Below are 14,028 nucleotides of genomic sequence, written 5' to 3' on the forward strand. Positions count from 1 at the left end.
TATTTTATGTGAATATAATCACATGGATGTAATTAGAATTATTGGTAGGTTAAAGATATTTTCGCACATAATTTTATACTAAATTTCCAAATTTTTATATATTTTATCTATGCAAAGGGGAAATAACTCTTTTTCTGACTTTTCTCTCGGTTGTATGTCTAAATGCTATAGTTTTTCTTATTCCATCGATTAATTTTAAAATATTTCTGTAATTTTAGTTTTCTGATAAAGTTGACATTAAAATTAAACAAGAAAAATAAATTTCTGCCTACAAGATTTTACTTTTAACAGAAAAAATACATTTTTCTAATGCTAAAATATGTTTTAGTTTATGTTTACCTGGCATCTCAAAAAGTGTGATGACATGTATATTTTTTCTAACAATTGATGACATTTAAGTCTATTAAGTCGAAATCAGTTCGGTTTTTCAATTTTCCTCAGAGAATTTTACTTCTTAAAGTATTTGGAGTAGTTGCCCTTTGATTTTATTTAAAATTAGAGTAGTTACCATTAGAATATTGACGTCACATTGTTTTGTCTGGAGCATAACTAAATGGCAGCGTCGAAATTTGATCAAATCTCTGCAGAGGAAAGGGAGAAAACATTTAAAATTGAATAGCAACAAAACATTGTAAGTGAACGTGGGTCAATATGTCGCTTGATAGTCCTCGGGAAAACAGAACACTTATTAGGTGAGTTACTGACTCACTACTGATCAACCCAATATATTTCCGTAGTGAGTCAGTAACTAACATAATAAGTAATAATGTCAATTAAATAAATAAATAAACTAGAGGTACTGTGAGCAAGCTCACAATTGATACCCCCCGCTAAGAAAAAAATCATAACGCGTGTATTTTTGCTATTATAGAAAATATTGGATGAATCTATTTCACTGTCCATTTTCTATAAATAACAACTGCTTTATTTTTGAAAACTGTTCATTTTTAGCTTCTAATATTTCCATTAATACAAGACGATGACACAGACAGAATTTAACTTTTTTGAAACAATGACCTTGAACTTTCGCAATTGACCTTGGGCCAAGGTCATGACACACCCTTTAATCATAAGCAATCTTTGTGTGAAGTAAGAACTTCCAATGTTTCCCCATAAGAAAGATATGGACCAGACACAAATTTTGCACTTTTTCTGCCAGTGACCTTAACCTTGTCCGAATGACCTTGGGTCAAGGTCATGACACACCCTTAGGTCATAAGCAATCTTTGTGTGAAGTAAAAACTTCAAATGTTTCTCCATAAGAAAGATATGGACCGGACACGAATTTTGCACTTTTTCTGCCAGTGACCTTGACCTTGCCCGAATGACCTTGGATCAAGGTCATGACACACCCTTAGGTCATAAGCAATCTTTGTGTGAAGTAAGAACTTCCAATGTTTCTCCACAAGAAAGATATGGACCGGACACGAATTTTGCACTTTTTCTGCCAGTGACCTTGACCTTGCCCAAATGACCTTGGGTCAAGGTCATGACACACCCTTAGGTCATAAGCAATCTTTGTGTGAAGTAAGAACTTCCAATGTTTCTCCATAAGAAAGATATGGACCGGACACGATTGCACAGACAGACGGACAGACAGACAGACAGACAGACAGACAGACAGACAGACAGACGGACAGACGGACGGACGGACAAGGTGATTCCTATATACCCCCCCAAACTTTGTTTGCGGGGGGTATAATAAATAAGATAGATAGAAGACATACGCTCTGAAGGAAAGTTGAAGCTGGGTTCTTACGTCAATGGCTATATAATTATAAAGCTACGTTCATGGACGCTCGCGGACGTCCAACGAATGAAAATCTGCTGCTATTTAAAAAATGTTCGCGTTCGTTTAGAATGCAAATCGTTACTATGCAGACATGTTGCATATAATCAACGTTTAAATATACTTTGTCCTAGATATTAATACAGCACATTTTTTCATGACCGGTAGTTGCCATGTTGCAACTCGAGTACAGCAAACATCAATGGATGCAGACAAGTTATTGTTAGGCAAATAGATCTATCTTTGCCAATATTAAAAAATCTTACTAAACTCAGATTTCAATTTAAAATGAAATACTTGTGCGTTTTTGTTTTTTTGGGGGTTTTTTTCTTTGTTTTTTTTTTTTTTTTTGGGGGGGGGGGGGGTTGCGTTGACTGTGTACGTAGAGCTACGACCTTGCATTTTTATAATCCACAGGACGTCTGTTTGGCGTTGTAAAGTGAGGTGTGACTGGTCAACAGAACAGAACGTCAATGTTAATAAACGGTATGGCATTAGGTATTTGAGCAGTAAAAACAATATCAGCAACATACCCATGTTTAAACTGAACCGATTTGAATAGAATAGAAAAAGGACTTGTTAGTAGAATATTCAATGTGAAATCTGACTGCTAAAAATAGGGAAGAAGTTAGCCACCCGTAAAGAATATCTTTGGCACTGATGGCTTGAAGGCTTTTAAAAACTTGGCTCATTTTCGACTGCAACATTGTTAGACACGAATTGAAATCATTATAGCGAGCGAAGCGAGCTCTAAGAACCAGTGTGCGCGGGAAAAAGAACGAGCTAAACCTACAGTTCATCAAACAAAATTTTTTGTCTACGTCCCATAATGCTCTCTAATGTTTTCACCCGTGGTGCTATGCCAAAAATGGCCGACTTTTAACTCGTAATACCGCATATGCTTTGACTCAAAAGATTTGTTACATGCTTCCATACCTCCGTATTGAGTCGAGAAACGTAAACAAAGACGAACAAAGTCATGGATGACGTCACAGTGTACTCGCGCTATATTTCCCGCGATAAATTTAGAGGTGGATCAAACATCTGTAATGCGTGTATTAGCTATTTCAGTATAGACTGCGATACCTGCCTCATTGACGTATGATTTGTTTTTAATTTTTTTTAATATAGAGATTTTATGTATATATATTAGCAAGAGCCATACTTTATTGTCATATCGATCCATTTTTAAGCTAGGGAGTAGGGAGGAAATAAACAATAGGACATTTTGAAATAAATAAAAAGGAATAAAATGAAAAAATAAACAGTTAAAAAAATTATGTAGATATTGCATATTGTCAGACCATTAAATTTAAAAGTGGGAAATTACACACCTATAAACAGGTAACGGTCTCTCTCTCTCTCTCTCTCTCTCTCTCTCTCTCTCTCTCTCTCTCTCTCTGGGAAAGGGATAGCGCTGTATGTATCATAACCATTAAAATTAGTACCTTTGGCATACTTATTGTACAGCAATACTCTCTCAAAAATTCTTTGATGTTCGTTGATACCTAAATAAAACTATAAGTTGACAATGATGCAAGGTATGTGTAATTCTTGCTGCGCTCGCCAGAACGGTAGCACCGTAAAACATACTAAGATAAGGGTATTATAAATCCTAAATCATATCTCATTTCCTAGAAGAGTAATGTGAATGCAAACCATATAATAGGTGAAGTGGTGAACACAATTTCAATTTGAAACAAGAAAGACAACACCTATCACAGGAACAATAGTGACATCTGTAAACAAGAAAACCATATCCGGTTACTTTACAAATATCCGGATTCAACTAATACCTATTTTACGATATAAATCAGCGAAGGAATTCAAAATTTGCAATATTCATAAATCACTTATAATAAAAAAAGATGATGAGATGATGATTTTTTTTCATCAGGTAATGTTTTTAAAATAAATTTTGAATGTTGAAAAGAAATTCGACTGAGTGTTACACCTGAAATAATTGAATGTAACAGACACTAGAAACTGTTCAAAACGAATTAGCAAAAAGAAAAATCTTCTTAAAAAGAACTTATTGTGATATATCGAAACCAATGTAAACAACTTGAAAATATGACACCACCCTTGTTTATAATTGTTAGCTTTGTATCTTGCTTATACATGTAACTTTACGACTTAAATTTTTGTTGGTCGTTAGAAATGCATTACTAAAGCATTGTCAAAAATGCAAATGCAACACTAAAATTTGACCAAATCGTGCCCAGGTCCCTTTGAGCTTTGGATAACGTCGGTACTACACTGACACATCAGGCCGTGCGGACAAATTGAATACCGCGCGTGTTAGGCTAGCGTTATATTTATATATTTACATTCTAAATATTTTTTGTATGTAAAGTGTGTGAAAAGACAATGCAGTTATAAGACCGTAACACACACAGGGTACTCAAAGGTTAGAATGACTAGTTTTATTATGACGTCACAAACGTTGAACGCTGTAAAATGCAACGTCACAAGCGAGATTCAAAGTTCACGCTTGTGGCTGTTACAGTGGCTCTTCCATTAATTTGAACTTACCCTTAGGATATAACGGAAATTTTGACGTATAAATCACATTTGCAAACAAGGCAAGAAGTTAAAAAAATGTAAATATAAGCATTAAATCATTATTTTTTGAAAGATATAGTCTCATAACTTAACTGCAGCGGTGTTTGCATACAAATTTTCATAACGCGCTAGCGCGCGTTACTTAATTTGTATGCACACACCGCTGCAGTTATGAGACTATATCTTTCAAAAAATAATGATTCAATGCTTAAATATTTACATTCAACGTATATTTTGCATGTAAAGCTACTGCAGATATAGCACCATAACACAGAAAGGGTACTAAAAGGTTAATTGACGAGTTTTAATTGTGACGTCACAAACGTTGAACGCTGATAAATACAACGTCACAAGCGAAAATCAAAGATCACGCTTGTGGCTGTTACAGTGGCTCTTCCATTAATTTAAACTTACCCATAGGATAGTACAGTAATTTTGATGTAATATGTTTTACGGTGCGACCGTTGGGGCGAGCACAGCATGTGATCAAACAATGAATTATAATAAATTAATAAAATAAAATTAACAACGTGAAATTTGAATGCCAAAAAATAAAACATACCTATTTTTCAGTAAATTTTCATTATTCCTAGTTTATAAGATTTGTTATAATTTATTTATATGTAGAACAATAGTTTAATCTCAGATACAATGTTGTTAAATAATAAAGATTTTAATATATAAATATTCATTGCACTGCATCTCCTCTTTTAAAGTGATTGTGATTATGATTGATTGATTGATTTCCCCCTTGTTTTTTGCAGTAGACATTTTTTCTTAAACTTACATACAAAACTTGACTCATCATAGAGCTCCCCCCATGCTAAATTTTTTTTCATTTTTGTCAATTTATACATAGAAAATCGAATTACCATGGATTTGCCCCTCCACTTAAAAAAAATAAATTAATGTGTAATTTTATATTTAATTTACGCTAAAAATATTTGCTTATCATGTTAAAAGAACATGGTGTTGCCCCCCCCCCCCCCCCCCCCCCCGCATGTAATAAATGGAAGTGAAAATAAAGAAACCATTGAACTGCTAAAGAGCTGGAGGATTAGAATTTTCATGATTTATTTTTCTTTTTGCTTGCAAAGATTTTTTGGATGAGGCTGCCATCCACCCACCCACCCCCTTTAAAAAAAGGCGCTGCTACGTATAACGTTACGTTTCAGGAAATTACCGATATTATAGTGAATAAAATATTTGTGAGCATTCATCCAAATTAGTGCAATTTACAACTGTTTCCTGTATCTGAAGAAATGTCCTTATTCGTCAGCTGTTCTTTATCTTAGCCTTTGCAAGATTTTGAGAGGATTTTGGTCATTTCAGCAGATTTACAATAACTTCAATTAGAGTAATTTCCCCTTTATTAGTGCTTATTGTGACGTCAAAGCTGACGTTGGTTAAGTGTCGTCTTACTCTTTAAAACTCCCCTGAGAAATAAAAGTATGCGAAGTATACTGTTTTATTTACTTAAAAAGCATGATGTTCTTAAAATTACACATCTTATAAGCTTTTCAAAGGTTTTACTTTGATTCTCGGGAGAACGTGATGTTGGAACGTGAGGTTGGAAACCATTGGTACTATGAATTGTGGGTCAAAATTTACTGACTCCGAAAACATATAGCCTATCGGATCAATGTGTAAACGTTTGTGACGTCACACGATTATTTTTGATTGAAAGTGTACTGAGGTGAACTTTAGAGGTAACATTGACTGTATGTCGCTTGTACATCGTTATTGTTTTTACTGTCTAAATTTGTCTTGCTGATTCTCGTGAGAGTGTGAAGTGATAAAAATTGCCATGATTACAGGGAACTACTGGGACGATTAAAACGATGCATTACTGGTCCGATTTACTGACGCCAAAAAAATCCGTTGAATGAATGTGCAACTAGTCCGAATTTTCTATTCACACACGCCTTGCCGGTAGAGCTCGCTTCGCGCCGGCGCTGCGCGCCGGCGAGCTGCGCTCGCTATAATTCGCATTTGCGTACAAGGCAAGAATGTAAAAAAAAATGTAAATATAAGCATTAAATCCTTATTTTTTGAAAGATATAGTCTCATAACTGCAACGGTGTGTGCAAACAAAGAATGTGGGCGCTTAAGATGTAGATTCGGCAGGAATCTGGGCGCACAAGGAGAGTGAAATTAATTAATCAATTAATTTTGAATATTTTTCGAATTATAACCGTTATTTGGTTTCTGTTGGATGTGGAATGAGTGGAAAAATATTTGAAATGCAAAAGGTTTTATCATAATATGGGTCTAAATATAGCAACACGATGCAATTCATGCAAAATCCTACTTATTTACAACTGTTTTTAAATGATTTTGTTGTCTCTGGGTCTTCTCTCCACAAATTTGAAACGTGTAAAGATAACATATTTCAACATTAAAAATGTTGCTTTTTAAAAAAAGATGGAGAGATGACCCAGAGATGACTAATTATGTACTTTTTCAAATTATTTTAAAGGATAAAAAACTAAGTCCATTGATATGACAGTGTTGTTTCAAACAGTACTTTATAGAGCATATAATGACAAGTCTCGCATGGCTCAGTGGTTTCGTTCTGGATTAGTGAATACATACATTCAATGTTTTGGGTTCAAATCCAACTGGTGGTCTTTTAAAAAAAAATTAAACTTTTTTGTTTTAAATGTTTGTTATTATAACATGATGTTGAATTATAATATACCGGTATATTTTAATTTGTTGTTATTGATTTCTAGATCTGCTGTATGAACACTATAAAAACATTCTTTTCTTATTACTAGTTCTTTAGGATATACACAATATAACTTCATTAAAATATGTTTGCATTAACATTTCCAACAAGTTATCGGTTTACCTCTCATTGCCATTTTTTGAAAGCTTTGTGAGTTTTTTAATAACCGGAATAGTCATGTACTTCGACTCTCAACATAATATATTTTTGTTGAAACCTGTACATAGCCTTTCGAGGTTATAGACATTTAAATCCCAATTGATTCGTGTCGAGGATTCCTGCAAACTTACAATCTTGTGCGCTCATTTCTTTTCATAACGCGCTAACGCGCGTTATTCAATTTGTATGCACACACCGTTGCAGTTATGGGACTATATCTTTCAAAAAATAAGGATTCAATACTTAATTGACGTTTATGAGTCTGTATCGAATATTTTTGTATCGTCGCTTTATAGCCATTATTTACACTCTTTGTCATTGATTTGAATAAAAGATGAAACATTCATAGAACATGCCATTTTGTGTGCTTTGCGACTAGAAACTATGCCGAGAAAACTCTTTTTTTTAGATAAGATATATTTGAATTTTAAAACGATTATTTTTCAAGAGTACATATTAAATTGATAAGGTAAGTTTGAAAGTTTCTTTAAATCAAACAATAATACATGTATAGGCCTGTATCAATTCAAGACCGCGTGATGACGTTTACTTGAGCTCATGCATCGTGATCAGGTTTGACGTGTGATGCAAGTAAACATTGCATTGGACGTCACAGATTATCAATGCAACCATGATAACCTTGGAACATACACTTTTTATTACATTATAATTTATAATTTAACATTTTTTTTTACTACGGTCACAGAATCACAGTTTCAGCATAATATTTGGTGATTTGCGACGTATATACACACTAGGACATTATACATATATTACATGGCTTCGAGGGCGACATACTAGAATATTTGCCCCGAGGTGACAGGAAAGCCCTGGAGTGTTATGTCGCCCGATGCCGAAGGCAGAGGGCGACATAACACTCCAGGGCTTTCCTGTCACCAAGGGACAAATATTCTGGTATTGTCGCCCGAGAAGACATGTAATATATGTTATATAACATTTTCAAAACAAATCAAACTCGGGTTATCAACATATTTATTTAATTCACAAGGCAGAGGCAAATGTTTTTAAAAAACTCACGCTTGAGTTTATCACTTTCGTCGTATTTGCCGAATTTTTCATCAATTAAACTATCGAGTTCATTTGAATTTAGATTAACAAACCGCAGACGTTGGCCTGACATGTTTAAAATTCGCGGATCTGTTTACGTTTGCTTAGCAACTGGCTCGTTGAATTTCGAACCCGACGTAATTAATATGCAGAACTCTTGCACGCGATGGTGATATTACAGTTTTGGGAGGGCAATATAACTATTTCCTGTGAAATATAACTGTTTCCGGGAGGGCAATATAACTGTTTCCGGTGTGATTCAGCAATTTTCAGGGCATAGTAATAAAATTATCTCATTTGTGACATAACGAGAAAACTTATTCAAAAATGGTATATACACTAATAGTTACGTATAACACATACAATTCCCTCCAAGACATTTTCATTGTCACTTTAACACTATGTGGACAACAACGGGGTTTAGAACTGAGTGGAATATGTTTAGTTTTCCCCGGAAGTTTACTGGTATTGAACCAATATTCTTATTTAAAGATACTGATTATAATATATAAACGGTGTGACCGTTGGACCGAGCGCAGATTTAACATAATGTAGTTTGATTTTTGTATGATAAAACGCACACAGTATGATCCGCCTGCATACTCATACCATTCGTCAAAGTTAAACTTAACGTCGCGTGCTAAGTCTACATTATGACGTCATATTTCAGACGTAAAACGTTCAAGTTTTGTCTTCGGAAATAGCCGAAGAGAGTTACGTGATTCCGAATTTTTTTATTTTTTCTTTTATTGTTCATCAATTTAATTCATATAAATGCCGCTGTAATAAAATTGCATACTTTGTTCAGTATCTAAAAGAACAGTTCCTTGACGTTAATGTTTTTATTTTCCATCTGATAATTTGATAAGACATACATAGAACAAGTCGTGTTTCTTTATTGAAGCACTACTAAAACTTATCTGGTTTCCTTTTTAATTTCTTTTAATTCAAATTAACTTCTATTGAAACACAGGAACTTATTTAATCGAGTTTAGGGGCAATAAACATCGATAAGTACCAGTCAATCAATGATCGAACTAACTTTTTAAAAACAAAATGGCTGCCAATATGGCGGCGCCCAGGGCTGGAAGAAATTTTTTTTTGGCCTTAGTACCCCTGATTCAACATTCATTTTTCACTGATTTTCTTATATATACGTGTTACCATTAATCCTCGCTTCGCGAGGCGGGCTTCGCCCGCCTCTCGCTGCGCTCGGTATAAATCAAGTATCAACTATCTTTATTTGCCCTGTCTTTCTGTTTATTTCATTAAAATTTTAATTATGGTCTTTCATCATGTAAATGCGACAAACTTGGGGGGGGGGGGGGTTAAGAGGGTTTGGGTTAGGGTGGTCATGTTCCACTGTAAATGAGTTAAACATGGTTACTCATTACATATCCTGGTGTACCCAGAAATGTATTTTCAACGGAAGCTTGACTTTATTCATCAAAGACAAAAGTATCGAGGATTGATACTCCATGGAACTCTGAACCTAGTATTTTTCTGTTCGACTGTTTCTTACAATTTTATCGGTAAATATATACATATTTCATACGCGTTACAATGGGTATTAATTACACTGATATACACACACGTGCATGCACGTTGTGAGCTGCCAAGTATATGTACGTCACATTCCTGTGTACTACAAGAAATTATAATGATAAGATTTAGCTTGTGTTCTCTGTGGATGCTGTATGCAAAGAGATCCTGGGGAGGCCGACGAAGGGGTATTTCAGGATTTTTCTGCCGCAGACGATAACATGGAAGGCAAAAAGGTACATCTTTTGTTTTGCTTGTTTGTTTCATGACTGTAATTTTTAATTTTTTAAACTAATTGTCTAATCCTCTCTATGGTTATCACCAAAAGAAAGGTATAAGTCGGATTAGAGTTTGTTTGATATGTAGCTACAGCTTAGCGAACTATGATAATTTTTTGCAGTAGGTATTATTGATGCCGTCTATTGTAATACAGGAAGCCAACGCCGCAGATTCGAAAGAATCCGACTCGGAGAAATGGACAACGGAGAGTCTTCAGCGCCTGTTAGCGGATGCCATAACATACCAACTTCCATTAAACGACCTCGAATTGATCTTGAAAGGTGGGGCAGAAGTTAATGGGAAAGTGTCGAAAGGTCTCCGGCCATTGCATTATGCAGCATTTGTCAATTCAAAGGAATTTGTCAGTTTTCTTATACAAAATGGCGCCGATGTTAACTTGACAGACGATATCGGTTACACACCTCTACATATTTGCGCAAGAAAAGGCTACCATGACGTCATAAAAACGTTGATAGAAAATGGAGCCACAATTAATTTCTGCTCTGATGATGACCAGAACGTTCAAGAATCTACCCGAGCGTTGGGGTACCTGACTCTTGAGCCACTGAACATTGCAATAGACCACAATCACATTGAATGTGTTCAACTTCTTCTGGAAAACGGGGCTCGTTCGGGCAATAAATATTTCATGGGATATGAGATTAACTTGGTTCCATTAGATCATCTCCAATGTTTGAAACTTTTGATAGACCATGGCGCGGACCCAAATACGTGTAATAGATGTGGTATCACTCCTCTCATGAAAGCTTGCAGGGAACAAAATATAGAGGCGCTGAAATTTCTTATAAAACATGGAGCCGACTTGGACGTAGAATGTCCACCTCGCTTTGAACAAAAAAGAGCTATTCACTTTGCAGTTCAAGTAGGTAATTTAGAAATAACAGAAATCTTACTTCAAAATGGAGCGTCGCGATTTAGGTCAGAGAATTACAGATACAGTCCTTTACATGAGGCAATTTTGAAAGATCACGTGGATATATGCAAATTGATGCTAGATTACGGAAGTGACGTCAACGAAAGAACAGAAAGCTACGCCACGCCGGTCATGTTAGTATGCGGTACAGAAGGTCTGAAAAATAGGAGACAATTGCTAGAGGTACTTCTTAAAAATGGTGCCGATGTAAATGCCCTATCGGACCGTGTCAGCTACACACACCCGTACTTACCGCCTCTCACAGAATATCTCAAACTCAACGAGGAAGAGGCGGACTTTGAAATTGTTTCCCTTCTTATTGGATATGGTGCAAAGGTTAGTTTTAGAGGAACGAGGGGCATGATGCATGTGAGAGACCCACATGGAATATTGTCCTTAGTGAAGAAGTTTTCAACGAAAGATGATATATTTCGTTTGATGGTAGACGCGGCGTTTTATTTCGATGTGGACGCCATCAAAAACCATGATTTGTTAGCACCAGAAGTCAAAGAACACCTATTAACATTTGGTAATAGACCACGAGATCTCAAGCATCTCATCAGGGTGTCAATTCAGACATTGCTTGGTACGTGTCTTCCCAGCAAGGTTCAGAGGTTACCTCTGCCTCCACTTCTAAAATCATATCTTTTGTTTCATTTGTAAAGACAAAAAAATCATCGAATTATTTTTATTTGGATTCATTACATGTAAACAACATCGTTTGTTGAGAAATGTTAAAACAAAACCGCTAAGGAGCTACAGTAACTTCCGGTATCCGTGATGCAGCATCTCTCGTTTGCAGCGCATGCGCTGTCCCACCAACATTTGTAAGTGTCTGGATCCGTGTTTTGTTGTGAATCGCACTCAGTGGGCCGGCTTCCAGTTACTTGCGGACCATCTTTGGAAGAGACAAGAAATGTAATTGGTTGATAATAGTATCTACATTTATATTATTGTTTAAATTTACTGAAATCTTAATTGCGTAATAGTTTGTGAAATTAAAATAAAGGTAGCACACTGTAGACGTGAAATTAAATCAATTAAAATTTAATGACTTTTTGCATGCACTGATTGGTAGCCATAAACGTACGTACGATAAAAACATAAGATATGTTCAAATTATCAACGCATAAGAAATTATCACAACACGTATTAAAGCAATGTACAGAATTATGTTCATCTGCAACTGCAGATATTACTAGTATTTGAAAAATAATTTATGTCAGAAAGGACACTAGTATAGCTTCGTTAGTATATTATTCACTAGTTAATTGTATTCTCCTGTACTCCTTCTGTTTCGCAAAGTTAAAAATCACTCAAAAAACTTTTTAATTTAAGGAAGCAAGATAAGGTTAAGTAATTAACATTTAAAGGACAAATTCATCATAGGGTGTTTCCTACTTTGTCAGGGATGGTTACGATTCAATTTGTAAGGTGCCAAACTTATCTTTTTTTTCAAAATGGCAATTCATAGTCAACCATCCCATGCAAACTCGTCATGCAAGTCTCGTTACTCAGAAGAATTAAAGTAGACCAGATGCAAGCAGTAGTACAAAGCATACTGATCGTGAGCTCTCTTGACTTTCTATGTTTTAATATGTTTAGTATATTTGCATTTTTAATTTAAATAAATGTTATTTATTGCATTGTTTAAAATAAATGACCATGACTACGTGCACGAAAATGTGCGCAAAGATTAAATAAAATGGTTTTTTTTATCAAACATACCATCAATACACTCTTTCCTGCAGGTGTCTTTGGTGCAGGGAACTGTCAGATCGCAGTGCATGTTGGGAACAAAATACCCACAGTCCATCTGTCATATCAGAAATACATGCATATATCTTATTGCAGAAAACCCAATAAATGATTTAGGATTTTGGCAAGTCTTATATTGCAGTAATTTGAACTATACAGGACTTACACATATTCCAGGGAAATCCATTAGCTTTCGCCCTCTATCAGCCAAGGACATCGCATCAGTTTCCAATATTAAAAGATAACTCTTATTGAAAAAAGAAGACATTGATACATTTAGAATAATTATTTTGATAATTTTAAAAATAATTTTGCATAAGTCAATATTACCAGGATTTTTTGGTGTTTTGTTTTTCGTTTTTTTAACATATTATTTTTTTTTCATTTGCTTATTAATAATACTTCGTCGTTTAAAAAAATACAAAGATAACAGTATTTACCACCAAAATGAGTCCCACCAAGGTCTTGAAAAGCTTCATTTTGTACAGGCGTAGTAAAGTAAGGGAAAGTCGATAATATGTTGTCCATTATATACGAGCACATCAAAGCTAGTTGTGAATTTCCTTCAGCGTTGTCATAAAACCAGCCATGTTATTTACTCCGTGGACAAATCAAAATTTCGATTCACCATTCTGATAAGCTAATTTAAATACAGTGTTTATCGTCCATAAAGATACGATTCTTTATAAATGTAAACATAAACATGCATACGTAATATTGCTAATCAAATGATCTAAATGTGTCCACAGGAACTAAGTCACTTTGACTGCAAGCTCTTTTCATGTTTACCGAAAGAACTTTTTAATTATGGGTATACATGTATATACGAAGAGCTTACAGTCATTGCATGCTTATGGCTCTGTCAAACCTCAACAGATTTCGATTGTATGTCCAACTGATGACAACACGCGTTTTTTTTCTTTTGCATACTTTTTTTGTACTTTTCTTGTTCGGTAAATACCTGTTCAGTGAGGTTCATTACAGCTAGTTCTATCAAGCAAAAATTTTGAGCATTTTCTAAACTTTGGAAGGGGCACCACCAGACTTATATGTCCGCATATAATACGGTAGCTATAAGAATTTGCATGAATTTTTACTGGTAAACTTTTGCTGGTATTATGCGCGCTTCTTTATCATTAACAATTTGAATTTAATAAATTTGTATTTTCTGGTTTATCAAGACCAAATTTCTAGACCTTTGAC

At 34.9% G+C, this 14,028-nt stretch overlaps 2 protein-coding genes across 3 annotated transcripts; one reads left to right on the top strand and one right to left on the bottom strand.

Annotated features, from left to right (window-relative positions):
• The first annotated feature begins 9,967 nt into the window (after window positions 1-9,967).
• LOC128155161 (putative ankyrin repeat protein RF_0381) lies at window positions 9,968-11,732 on the top strand. 2 transcript variants are annotated; one of them, XM_052816740.1, is made up of 2 exons: window positions 9,968-10,090; window positions 10,288-11,732. In XM_052816740.1, the coding sequence occupies exons 1-2, from the start codon at window positions 10,010-10,012 to the stop codon at window positions 11,728-11,730; spliced, it is 1,524 nt and encodes a 507-aa protein (XP_052672700.1). In that variant the 5' UTR covers window positions 9,968-10,009; the 3' UTR covers window positions 11,731-11,732. The 2 variants fall into 2 exon arrangements, with proteins under 2 accessions (XP_052672700.1, XP_052672701.1); XM_052816741.1 differs by having other exon boundaries at window positions 10,045-10,090; window positions 10,255-11,732.
• A 9-nt stretch (window positions 11,733-11,741) lies between these two features.
• On the bottom strand, window positions 11,742-13,414 carry LOC128155162 (uncharacterized). The gene is made up of 4 exons (XM_052816742.1): window positions 13,266-13,414; window positions 12,992-13,072; window positions 12,796-12,883; window positions 11,742-11,965 (listed from the first exon to the last, which is right to left on the bottom strand). The coding sequence occupies exons 1-4, from the start codon at window positions 13,302-13,304 to the stop codon at window positions 11,802-11,804; spliced, it is 372 nt and encodes a 123-aa protein (XP_052672702.1). The 5' UTR covers window positions 13,305-13,414; the 3' UTR covers window positions 11,742-11,801.
• Between the last annotated feature and the right edge of the window lie 614 nt (window positions 13,415-14,028).

The sequence above is a fragment of the Crassostrea angulata genome, chromosome 7 (assembly GCF_025612915.1).
Source record: "Crassostrea angulata isolate pt1a10 chromosome 7, ASM2561291v2, whole genome shotgun sequence".
NCBI classification, from domain to species: domain Eukaryota; kingdom Metazoa; phylum Mollusca; class Bivalvia; order Ostreida; family Ostreidae; genus Magallana; species Magallana angulata.